This window comes from Mobula hypostoma, chromosome 13 (genome assembly GCF_963921235.1).
Source record: "Mobula hypostoma chromosome 13, sMobHyp1.1, whole genome shotgun sequence".
NCBI lineage: Eukaryota > Metazoa > Chordata > Chondrichthyes > Myliobatiformes > Myliobatidae > Mobula > Mobula hypostoma.
In genome coordinates, this window is record NC_086109.1 from 86386328 (window position 1) to 86399299 (window position 12972).

Genomic DNA, 12972 nt, shown 5'->3' on the forward strand with positions numbered 1-12972 from the left:
CTTACGATCATCTTCAAGAACTTCCAGGAATGCGTTGACCAGAAGGTGTACCAGGCGGAGACCGATGACCTTCCTGCAGCCTTCGTTGACGGCTCGAGGAACGGTGGTGACAAGCACGGGGCGAACAGCCTCAGGGTGACGGAGAAGGTGCCGGGGCAGCACATCGAGATCCAAGCCAAGTACATCGGGACCACCATCGTGGTGCGGCAGGTGGGCCGCTACCTCACCTTCGCCATCCGCATTCCGGAGGAGGTGATGAGCTCGTTCGAGGACAACCAAGGCCTCCAGCTGTGCCTGCGGGGCTGCCCCACCAACGAGCGGATGGACTGGCGTCTGCCGCAGTCGAAAGGCAGCCGCACCTCGTCCCGGGGCAGGGGGCCGCAGGAGGTCTCTGCCCGCGAGACCGCAGCCACCAAGTGCAAAGAGAAACTGCCCGTGGAGGACCTGTACTTCTGGTCCTGTGTTTTTGACCTGTTGACCACGGGAGACATGAACTTCACGCTGGCGGCCTACTACGCGCTGGAGGACATCAAGAACTTGCACTCGAACAGAGACAAGTATCACATTTACCAAAGGACAGCTGAGCTCCCAGCAGGAAACGGTGCTGCTGTCCTCCCCAGCGTCTGCTGCTCTGTGCTTGGACACTTGCTGCTGCTGTTCTGGTTGTGCTCCTTCGTGCCACATCTATAGCTGCTCCAGTGTGACCTCCCAGAAGCAGTCCTGTTGTTCCCCTGTCGTCCTTTTCCTCTCTCCCGTTTTCCCGTCGGCACCATGGATGCCTTCCCTGTCCCTTTCCTGCTGGCTCCTAAGTTATTTTGGGACTGAGAAAGGCACGCACGCACACTCGCGCGTCTCTGCGTTCACGCTGTGCAGAGTCACCGGCCTCGCCCGTGGTACCTAGCTGTTGTCTTGTGGTTGCGTGTTTGTGGTGATCTGTAGGGGTGTTCGGCCACAGCGCACAGAGGGTGCACCGGGATGCGGTGGTGCGGTAAACCAGGGCCACGTGCTGAGGCTCGCTCATCCCCTTACCCCGTCCATTTAAATCTCCGCTCCTAAGTTCCTGTCAGGATTCCAAGCAATCTCAATCTCTCTTTTTCTTTCTCTCTCTCTCTCTCTGTCTCCCTGTCTCTATCCAGTAGAACAGTGGAGGAAGCCAGTGTGATTTTGCACTTTACTGTGTTCCTGGCACTGGGAAGACAGTGATAGAACACTGGATCCCACCCCTCACCGGACTGTCGCCGGCTCATTTCCCTCACTGGCAGCCTGTTCCCCCCCCCCCCCCCCCGGAGAGGGAAGTGGGCCAACCACAGAGCCTTCGGTTGTCAGCAGTCGCAGTTGTAGCTTCGTTCGGACTGGCTGCACCAAACCCATCACCACACGTGTTTATTGTCGCAGGCACGGGGCGGGGGGAGGGCAGGGGAGTGAAAAATATTAACGTGCTGTTCATACAGACCCCATCCATGCATTGAGACAGTACCAGATAAAAGAGTGTGCAATGCAGCCAGACAATAAGGTGCATCAAGGCCTTAATGAGGTAGTTGTGAGGCCAGAAGTCCATTTTGCCCTTCAACAGCTGTATAACAGCAGGATAGAAACTCTCCCTTCAACCTGTTGGTATGTGCTTTCAGGCTTTTTTTGATCTTCTGCCCAGTGGGAGGAAGGAGGGGAGAGGATGTCTGAGTAAGTCTTTGCTTACCTTGTCTGCTTTACTGAGGCAGCGAGAGGTGTAGCCAGAGCCCATGGAGGACAGCCTGGCTCCTGTGATGTACTCAACTGTGCCCACAACTCTCTGCAGTTCCTTGCAGTCACGTGCGGAGCAGTTGCTGCACCAAACCGTGGTACGTCCAGGTAGGATGGTGCCTCTATGAAAGTTGAAGAGGTTCAAAGGGGTCATGACAGATTTGTTTTGCTTCTTTCAGGATTTTGATAGCAGTCCACCTAACCTTTTGGCCTTTTCCCTCTGCTTACCAAGCAAAGGGCCGTTCCTCACTTGAACATCTGGAGAGTGGATGCTCGCTGACCACTTGCACAACTGGGGGCTTCACAGTACCCTTCTTTCACACTCTCGGCCCACTTCCTAACCAGGCACGACTTGTCCAGTGGAAGCCAACCGCTGCTCCAGTTATATCTCTCTCTCCTCCTCCCCAGTCCGGGGGTGGTGAGGTCAACTGCAGATGACTCGGGATGGAGCCTGGCACATCTGTTTGGCTCAGGACTGCAAGGTGCCAAATGGGGTTGGGAAATGACCGGATTCTACTTGAATACAGAGTCTGGCACAAAGATTACATCATAGTCACCCAGCCCCAATGGCTGCAGTCTTCCATAGCTTGAATCCACCTCTAGGGTCTGATCTTCAACACAGTTTCATAGCCTCTTGGTCTTAACAGCTTGGTTCCCGTGTTGCCCACATACTGCATGATTGTCCAGGTTGACTATTCCCTGTATCTCCACCAAGCACATTTGGTGTGTTGGCTTGGATGCCAAGACTGTGGAGGAAAGATATTGGTGCCTGAGTTGACTATCCTTTCCCGTTGGATAGTTTTCTGATCTACGGCATGGCCCGTCACAACTGGCTGCCTCTCAGCCTGGATTCATTGCTCAGAAGCTGTCTCCATGGTTTTGCCCTCCGGTCCTGGTTTGTCAGGTCAGAATCAGTCGGGCTTAATATTACTGAGTTATAGGTTGTGAAATTTGTTGTGCGCAGCAGTACAGTGCAATATATCAATACATTTTTTAAAAAACTATAAATTACAGGTAGATATGTATAAAATTAAATAAGTAGTGTAACAAGACAGCAAAAATAGTGAGGTTGTGTACCTGTATTCATTGTCCATTCAGAAAGTGTTCCTGAAACATTGAGTGTGTGTCTTCAGGCTCCTGTCCCTCCGCACTGATGGCAGTAATGAGAAGAGGGTATGTCCCTGGGTGATGGGGGGGTCCTTAATCTGGATGCCCCCTTTCTGAGGCATTGCCTTTTGGAGATGGAGCCCCTGTTGAGTTCAAGCTTAATTATTCAACCATTCATGAAAATAATTAAAACGAAGCAGTGTTCCTCCAGGGCCAAGGCGCAAAACACATTACCAACAGCGCACTGCATGTAGCAGATATGGTTAGAAAAGCAAAGAGAAAAAAAAATATATAGCCCACATCCCCTCAGTTGTCCTGCTTGATTCCTCCACACCTGGGACTCTGGAATTATGTGAGAGCCCAGGCAGAGAAGAACGGGAAAAGTCCTCCTGTGTACAGGGGAACAATAAGGGACTATTTACTAAAGAGTATTAAAGGGTGAACATCACATAAAGCAGGCTGAGAGAGGAAGGGGGAATGTGCACACTCCAAGTTGTACTGTATGTTCCATTCCCACCACCTCGTGAAGGTTCGGCTGTCGTTTATACTGCCCAGTGTCGTGGTGGGGCAGGGAACCTGCTCTCTCCTTAGCAGGGTTGGCCCCTACCTGAGGAGGAATAGAATTGAGGGGAAACCAGCCAAGATATCTGCTGCTTGTCCGTTGTTGTCTGATCACTGCTGGGAGGCCGCGAGGATTGTCCCATATTGCTCCTCGGGTAACAAAACTACACCCTCTTCCAATACTGCCCACCCAAACTGGGACAGTAACCTCTGCAAGCAATTTATTCAGGCTATCATAAACAGAAGAGATACTGCAGAAATCCGGAGCAACGCACACAAAATGCTGAATGAATTCAGTAGGTCAGGCAGTGTTTATGAACGGGAATAAGTAGTCGACATTTCGGAATGAGACTGTCTTGGCCTGAAACGCCAGCTGTTTATTCCTCTACATAAACACAAGAAATTCTGCAGATGCTAGAAATACAGAGTAGCAGGAATTCTGATTAAGCGCCTTGTTCTGAAATGTTGACTGTTTGTTCCTGTCTGTAGATGCTGCCTGACTTCCTGAGTTCCTCCAGCATTTTGTGTGTGTTACACAGACTGTTTATCATTTATGGCTATCCTGGTGAACTAGCTATACATATGCGTGCATGTTTGTGGTGTGTGCTTGCGTGTTGGTAAACACGTGTGAATAGGTGAATGTCCTTGTATGTGCCAGTGTACAGTAGCATGTGTGAGTGAGTGAGTTCTGTCCCGTGTGCATGTGTGTGAGAGATGGTTCGTCTATGTGTTGATGGGACGGGGTCTGGGTGCTGCTATGAGTTTAACCCTCAGAGGGGGCAGGCCTTTGGACAGATTTTATAGATGCACGTAAAAATGAGATTCACTTGTAAATTTTATTTATTAAAAGCATCGCACCTCTGGCTGTTGAGTGACATGACAATTGTTCTTCAAAGATTACAGCCAGGTAAGGTGGAGAAAATGGGGATGAATTTAACAAGAATTATTAGAAAATTCTGCAGTGGTAAACATAACAGCAAGAAAATGCCCCCTCCCCACCCCGTCAAAGTGTTTTAGGTGAAAGGTTGTACGTTATCACTCCAAGGAGCAGTTTGGCACAGTCCCTGCTGCCCAGTGGATCTGTAATCCTGTCAGATGAGAGAAAATCAACAGTTTGAGAGAGACGAGATTATAAAGATGTTGGAATCTGGAGCAAACACACAAAACGCTGGAGGAACTCAGCAGTTCGGACAGCATTCATGGAGGGAAATATTCAGTCGGTGTTCCGGGTTGAGTCCCTTCACCTCAACACAGTTCCCACTTTTCCTCCTGTGTCTTGTATGGTGCTCCACATTTTTGAGCACGTTGGTTTGAAATGAGATACAGATCCGTGGTGTTGCCTCATGGTCTGGAAACTCCAGTAGGAATTATTTGGCATGCCAGCATTGTTCTCACTGTTAAAGGCTAGAAACGGCTGGTCAGGATTAAGATGCAGTCAAAGGCCTTGAGATTAGCTGTACTCAGATCATAATGTGAAACTTCTGTTAAGAGGTTTAAGTCACCAGACTAGAATCGAAGCTGTTTCCAGTGAGTATAATCAGTTGCAAAGTTTACATTGCACTTTCCAGCAAGCTGAACCTCTGAAGTTAAACCAGCATATTTTAACCAAGAGCCAACACTTCCTGTGTTATCCCCAGCTTTAAGCTGTTTGCTGCTCATCTTCTGTAGTGCTCATGACTTGAGTATGGTGACTTGGGTACTCAGAGCTCTGTGCTCCCTTGCTTGGGGTCTGTGGCAGTGAAGGTGAGGCAGGACCAGGTCTGTCCATGCTGTTCTCACCTGGCTCTGGCCCATGCAGTTTCAACTCCACTCACTAGATGGCAGACACGGGCCTGGTTCCAGAACACAGGATCTCCTCGCGGCTTGGCCAAACAAACATACCAGTGCCGAGATGAGTAAAGGCAGGGAACAATGGGTGCAGCCTTAAATGTGAAATTCAAAGTAAATTTATTATCCATGTATATGTAAGTCACTATATATAGCCCTGAGATTCAACTTGCAGGCATGCTCAATATATTAATCCAGTAACCATAATACAACTGATGCTGCTTTCCTGTGAGTAGACTTGATGGGCTGAATGGCCCACTTCTGCTCCTGTGGTCTTATGGACAACGCTCAGTGTCAGTGTGTTCAAAGGTGGAGAGGGCTGGGCTGGGTCCACTACTCCTTGTATGATTTTTCCATTCAAGGGCATTGGTGTTTCCATACCAATGCCTCCTAAGTCTCAGTAACGATAATAGAAGAGCCCGCAATTAAAATGACTCTGTACCTCAATCCCTCTTTTCCCCCACTTCTCTGTGGCCCAAAGGCACTTTGTGCGGACAGCAGTGTGTACTGGTGTGATTTGGGGGCTCTTGGTGTGGAGATCACTGCATGGTCTGGAGTTAGTACCACTGTAAATGCAGCGTTTTATATGGTTCGGTGTAATTTATATTTGTTGATATAATATATGGAGACTTTTGGTGAACATTTGTGATTGTACATATGGAGTAATGTAATATTTCTTTAACTATTAATGTCTGAACTTTTAACCCCCTGAAAAACCTATTGACATGCTTTGGTTGCATTTTTCTCACATTGAAGAAAAAAGGATTTGCAAAAGCAGATCTTTTTAAGGTTTCTTTGAAATGAAAAGGGGTCTCGTAGGCACCCTTGTGTTGAGGTAAGGCCCGCGACCAGTGCATTAATAAGACTGTGAGACATTGGAGCAGAATTAGGCCATTGGGGTCAAATCTGTCATTTGATCCTGGCTAATTTATTATCCTTTTCAACCTCATTCTCCTGCTTTCTCCCCATAAACGTTGATGGCCTTACTAATCAAGAACCACCAACTTTCTCTTTTAAATGTACCCCATGACTTGTCCTCCACAGCCATCTGTGGTACTGCATTCCACAGACCACCCTCTGGCTAAAGAAATTCCTCCTCATGTCTGTTCGTAATCTGGGGCTGTGCCCTCTGGTTCTCAACTGGCCCACTATTGGGAACTTCCACTCTATCTAGGCCTTCCAATATTCAATAAGTTTCAGTGAGATCCCTCTCTCCCCTCATTCTCCTAAAGTCCAGCAAGCACAGACCTAGCGCCATCAGATCCTCATACATTAACCCTTTCATTCCTACAATCACTCCCGCGAACTTCCTCTGCACCCTGTCCGATGCCAGCCTATCTTAGATAACGAGCCCAGAACTGCTCACAGTTCTCCGAATGCGAGCAATGGTCTCTTTCAGTCACGCACTGTCGGGTGTTCATGGCAGACCACGTCAAGTTGACGAGCCCTGGTGGAATCTCCCGTCCTTTCCCTTTTAAGAGGTTGTCTGTGTGCCCACGGCACCCCTTTAAGAGAGTTCAAGAAGAATGGCACTTTATTTCAGTTGTGATGTGATGATTTTTAATGGTGATTGTAGTTCTGCTTTGAATTGTTTCTATTAGTAGGTGGGTACTTGGGTGCCCAGGGAACGTGTGGCATGGTACTTGATGTTTCCGTGAACAGATCTGGGGTGGGGGGGAGGGTCGGGGGGGGGATGGGGGAGGTTTTGGAGGGTCGGGTATAAGGAACAACTCCATTTTCTATGTATAAATTTAGCAGGAGTTCCCTGCATGTACATAATGTAAATTATTTATTATTGAGAAAACTATGAGTAAAATTTTTGACTAAGAATTTCAACAATTCAGTTTACTGCTTCAGTTTTTGTGCGTGTTTAATGTGGTGAATTTTAGTAGAACACTCTGCTGTTCCAACAGTGTTGGGATCAACTGGTTGAATGATTCTGTATTCAACAATAACAGACACAAAGAAACCTGTACGGGTGGTTTCATAAAGTGAAAACGCCATTACATTCGGGAAAACTCCACTCTCACTCAAAGTCTGGGTTCAGTGGTACAAGTAGTCGTCATAATTGGGGTCTTCCGTGGTTGTGGTGGATGACCATGGCACCTTCTGTGCCTTGCGCCCTTCGCTCTCCATGGAGCGTTGCAACACCGCCTTCCTGACTGTTGATCTCATCCCTATCTTCGCGTCCCTATCTCACCCGGGGTATGAGGCCTGCCAGCTACCCTCTCCCAGTTTAGCCCACCTGTCAAGATGGCGTCCCGGGGTGTGACCACTGTCCCATGCAAACAGCCACGTGCCTGGAGCCACAGGTGAAAGCTAAGTGTCCGATGAATCTGAATCTGGTTTAATAACGCTGACCTGCGTTATCAAATTTGTTTTAAGGCATTAAAAAATTACAATTAAAAAATACTTTTAAAAAAATAGTGCAAAACGAGAAAAAATAGTGAGGTAGTGTTTGTGGGTTCATAGTTTGGTCAGAAATCTGATGGCGGTGGGGGAAGAAAAGTTGAGTCTGTGTCTTCGGGCCCCTGTACCTCTCCCTGATGGTGCCAATGAGATGAGGGTGTGTTCTGAGTGATGGGGGTCATTAATGCTGGACTAAAGGTGTGTGAGCTGCCCCAGAATAGACACGCCAGGCCCCTTTACCAGAGGTACTACCCCTCCCTGGACACCCAATACCCAACCCCCCCCCGCCCATATCAACACACCACTGCTTAAACACCCCCACCTACCACTATGTTTATCATTCCCTGTCAGTCAATTTATGTACAGACACTCCTGTACCTAGCATCACTTAATGAACATTAAATCAATCTATTTATAGAAGCTATCTTGTGTAGTTATATTTGTTGTTTGTTATTAATATTGTGTTCTTTATCTCTTGTGTTTTCATCTGTGCTGCATTGGATCTGGAGAAACAATTTGTTTTGTTCTCCTTTACACTTGTGTACTGGAAATGACAGCAAACAACCTTGAATCTTGAACAAGTCCCTTTCCTCACTACACACACCCACACACCCACCCACCCACCCACACCTCCAGTCTCTCTAGACTTTGGCCATTGGGCTTCGAATTCCGGACTCCCAATTAACCTTCTGGCTTTGATCTCCGGTGTTGACCACTGGACTAGCTGATGACTGGACTCCAGACCCCAAGCTTGAACCCTGGTCTTTCTGATTGTCCAGCCCTCAGGCCTCCTGCTCGCAACGGCATTCAAACCGAGGACCCACCAATTCGATCCCCCCTCCCACGGGACAGCCTCACGTCCATGGATGTCCTTCATTACCCATCCATGCCGCTGGCTTAGATATTTTTTTTAACCTGGGGGTCAACATCGAAGAATAGGGAGGGAACGTCGCCTCAGACCACGAGAGGCCTGTGTTGGGCATTTTCATGCCTTACAAGGCGCAGATTGGAAGTCTGTGTGGGACGCCACTCCTCGCACAGACTAGAGCAATGTGTGGTTAAGTGCCCTGCTCAAGGGCACAAACACACTGCCACAGCTGAGGCTCGAACTGGCGACCTTGAGATCACTAGACGAACGCCTTAACCACTTGGCCACGTGCCCAACACAAAGAATAAGGGGCCAGATATGAAAAGAAATTTGCTGTCTGAAGGTTGTGAAGGTTCAGCTGCCCAGTTTATAGAAGGCAGACATTGATAGAATCGTGGATGTAAAGGGAATTGGGGTTAGTGTAGGCGAGTGGCACTTGGTAAAAATGTCAGCCATTTTATCAGATAGCAGGGAAGGTTAAAAATAGGCGAAAGGCCTAATCTTGCTCACTGTTTGTAAGTATACAGTTCTGTTGGAAAGCAAGCTCCAGGCTTTAGACCCCCAGTGAGATTAGGGAGAAGCAGTTTACGATGGTGTACAGCTTGGAAGTAAGACTGCAGCTGGATTAACTCCTGTGCAATGGAAACCATGCAGAAATACACTCAGTGGCCACTTTATTTGCTTGTTATTGCAAATGTCTTATCAGCCGATCATGGCAACAACTCAATGCAGAAAAACATGCATAAGAGTCGTGAAGAAAAAGCATTTAAGGGTGTATATCGTGTACATTTCTCTAGCATTAAATGCACCTTTGAAACTTTTGAGACGTGGTCAGGAGGTTCAGTGGTTGTTCAGACCAAGCATCAGAATGGGGGAGAAATGTGATCTAAGTGACTTTGACTGTGGAATGATTGTTGGTGCCAGATGGGGTGGTTTGAGTACCTCAGAAACTGCTGATCTCCTGGGATTTTCACACACAACAGTCTCTAGAGTTTACAGGGAGTGGCGCAAAAAACAACAAAACATCCAGTGTGTAGTAGTTCTGTGGGTGAAAACACCTTGCTAATGAGAGAGGTCAGAGGGGAACGGCCAGACTGGTTCAAGCTGACAGGAAGGCAACAGTAACTCAAATAACCACGTGTTTTAACGTTGGTGTGCAGAAGAGCATCTCTGAATGCACATGTCAAACGGCTTTGTCGTCACCACCCCAAAGTTAGGAATAAACAGTTGGGTTTTGGGCCACTGCTCTTCCTCAGGACACCCTGAGGGCATAAGGGATTAGGTAGGTGTTTAATCACTAACTTAGTTCAGTACAACCTCATGGGCCAAAGGGCTGTTCCTGTGCTGCAGGGTTGCAAGAGTCTAGATGCCACATTGGTGGTGAGTCCAATGTCTTCCCTCTTGGTTTTCTGTGCAGTGAAAGCACACAGCAAGAAATCCCACTGCGGACTGCACACGTAGCATGGTGTACTTTTAGCCCATTGTGTTGATTGCTACTCTAGAGCTGTCTCACGGTTTGATTGATGGATCAGAGAGTTAGAGACATAGCGCCCTGGGAGTAAAGGGAGCGGCAGCAATTCCGCTGAGCTGGTGACACCAAAGGCCCCGGCTCCGATTTCCCTGTTTCAGAATCAGAATCAGGTTTATTATCACCAGCATGTGATGGGAAATTTGTTAATTTAGTAGCAACATTTCAATACAATACATAATCTAGCAGAGAGAGAGAAAAAAAAATAATAAATAAACAAGTAAATCAATTTTGTATATTGAATGAATTTTTTTAAATGTGTGAAAACAGAAATACTGTATATTTCAAAAAGTGAGGTAGTGTCCAAAGCTTCATTGTCCATTTAGGAATTGGATGGCAGAGGGGGAAGAAGCTGTTCCTGAATCGCTGAGTGTGTGCCTACAGGCTTCTGTATCTCCTACCTGATGGTAACGGTGAGAAAAGGGCATGCCCTGGGTGCTGGAGGTCTTTAATAATGGACACTGCCTTTCTGAGACACCGCTCCCTAAAGATATCCTGGGTACGTTGTAGGATAGTGCCCAAGATGGAGCTGACTAGATTTACAACCCTCTGCAGCTTCTTTCGGTCCTGTGCAGTAGCCCCTCCGTACCAGACAGTGATGCAGCCTGTCAGAATGCTCTCCATGGTACAACTATAGAAGTTTTTGAGTGTATTTGTTAACATGCCAAATCTCTTCAAACTCCTAATGAAGTATAGCCCTCTTTATAACTACATCAATATGTTGGGACCAGGTTAGATCCTCAGAGATCTTGACACCCAGGAACTTGAAGCTGCTCACTCTCTCCACTTCTGATCCCTCTATGAGGATTGGTATGTGTTCCTTCGTCTTACCCTTCCTGAAGTTCACAATCGGCTCTTTTCTCTTACTGATGTTGAGTGCTAGGTTGTTGCTACGACACCATTCCACTAGTTGGCATATCTCACTCCTGTACGCCCACTCCTCACCACCTGAGATTCTGCCAACAATGGTTGTATCGTCAGCAAATTTGTAAATGGTATTTGAACTATGCCTAGTCACACAGTCATGGGTATACAGAGAGTAGAGCAGTGGGCTAAGCACACACCCCTGAGGTGCACCAGTGTTGATCGTCAGCGAGGAGGAGATGTTATCACCAATCCACACAGATTGTGGTCTTCCAGTTAGGAAGTTGAGAATCCAATTGCAGAGGGAGGTACAGAGGCCCAGATTCTGCAACTTCTCAATCAAGATTTCTAGCACAGTTGTACAGTAAGGACCTGGGGGACACGGACAGGCAGAGACTTAAATCCCAAACACTTTTGTTTGGATTGAATTCTCCTCGCAGCGGTCTGTGGATCCGATGTTGGCTCATCTGGGGGTGGGGGGGGGTGGCAAGAGGGGAAATGGACTTCTGCCTTTAAGTCAGTAGGTGTTGGGTTCAAATTCCACTCCGGAGATAAAGTGCGGGGGGGCCACAGAGACGAAAGAAGGCTACTCGCCCTCATCCTAGGTCCAGCACTGCGTCCAAACCCTGCACGTCAGAGCTCTCTCAAATACTGTGCAGGGGTGATGAGAGTTTCTGTCCATATTGTCCTTTTGGACAGTAAGTTCCTTACACCTGTCACCTTCATTATCTCTCCTCAAGTCCTTCTGCCGGCTTCACATGGTTCCATTTAATATCAGAGAATGTATACAGGACACAACCTGAAATTCTTACTCTTCACAGATATCCCCATAAAATGAATGATAGAGACATCAGAATTCCAAAGTTCCCCTCCCCCTCGCATTTCATAAGCAGCAGTAGAAGTGTCGACCCTCGCCATCGCTCTCCCACTCCCCTCCGCCTTCCTCCTCCCCCCACCTTCCCCCTCCCCCCCACTTGTGCCAGCAGGAGCACCAACCCACTATGTAACCAATAGCAAAAGCCCCCCTTAATCTAGAGTCCTTCCAAACGGCAGTCCATAACCCGGCAGTTCGGTACCTCAGACAGGCTCTTCCTCTCCAGTGAGGGAGAGGGAGGTCACTCCTGCGATAACAAGAGTGGAGACCAGCAACTCGCTGTTCCGACGTTACAATCTTCCACCTCGCTTCTCCAAGTCCCACCTCAGGGGGCCGACAGGCTCTCGTTCACCATCGAGAGAGAGAGGAAGCATTCGAGGCCTTTTCCCAACAACAGCCATGCCCCGCCTGCCGTCCCAATGTTTCCGTCTCCCACAAAGCTGATGTCGGTGAAATCAGTGAGGAACCGGGTCGACTACAGGGCCACTCCCCAAAGGCTCTCGTTTTCCAGGCCATTCCTGGAGACTGTGAGTTGACAGGTCACACACCCAGTCCAAAAACCCTTGTGAAGAACCACAGTTTGCTAAGGACAGCAAGTCCAAGCTATTTCTTTGAACCCTTCATGATTTTGTACACCCCAATTCAGTCTCCCCTCAGCTTCCTCCATTCAGAAAACAACCCCACCCTATTCAAGTCCTCCTCACAATTACAGTGTTCCGATCCTAATATTCCTATAAATATCTCCTCCACATCCTATCCAGAGAAATCCTGGATTCCTAGCAACGTGGTGACAAGAACTGTGCAAGCTGAACACAAATCACTTCTCTCTCCATGGACACTGCCCGACCTGCCGAGTATTTCCATTATTTCTCTTTTACTTTCAGCATCTGCAGTATTTTAGTCTGGCCTGCTGGCCAATATTCATCTCTCAACAATGTTAATGGAAGCATTAATATTTGTTTCTCATACTATAGTATTTCTATACAATGTTCCCTCCAAGGTGTGCATGTGTGCGCACGCACGCATCATTTGCTACTAGCGCACAAGAAATTTAAACTACGCACAGAAGGTTGTCACCCTCTACCTCACCAGCCTGTTGATCGTACACAATTACCTTTCCTTTTCCGGTTTCTGAGGCAGTGTTGACAACGTGGAGTTTGTGATGATTTGTCTGCAGATTTTAGAACTGGCTGA

General features: G+C 47.8%; 1 protein-coding gene across 2 annotated transcripts in view; it reads left to right on the forward strand.

Moving 5' to 3' along the window:
• The window catches only part of LOC134355752 (repulsive guidance molecule A-like), a 68135-nt gene extending 61237 nt beyond the window's left edge, over positions 1 to 6898 (forward strand). For both annotated transcript variants that reach the window (XM_063066109.1, XM_063066107.1), the window contains exon 5: positions 1 to 6898. In XM_063066109.1, the coding sequence (XP_062922179.1) occupies positions 1 to 690 (690 nt within the window). In that variant the 3' untranslated portion in view covers positions 691 to 6898.
• The last annotated feature ends 6074 nt before the right edge of the window (positions 6899 to 12972 follow it).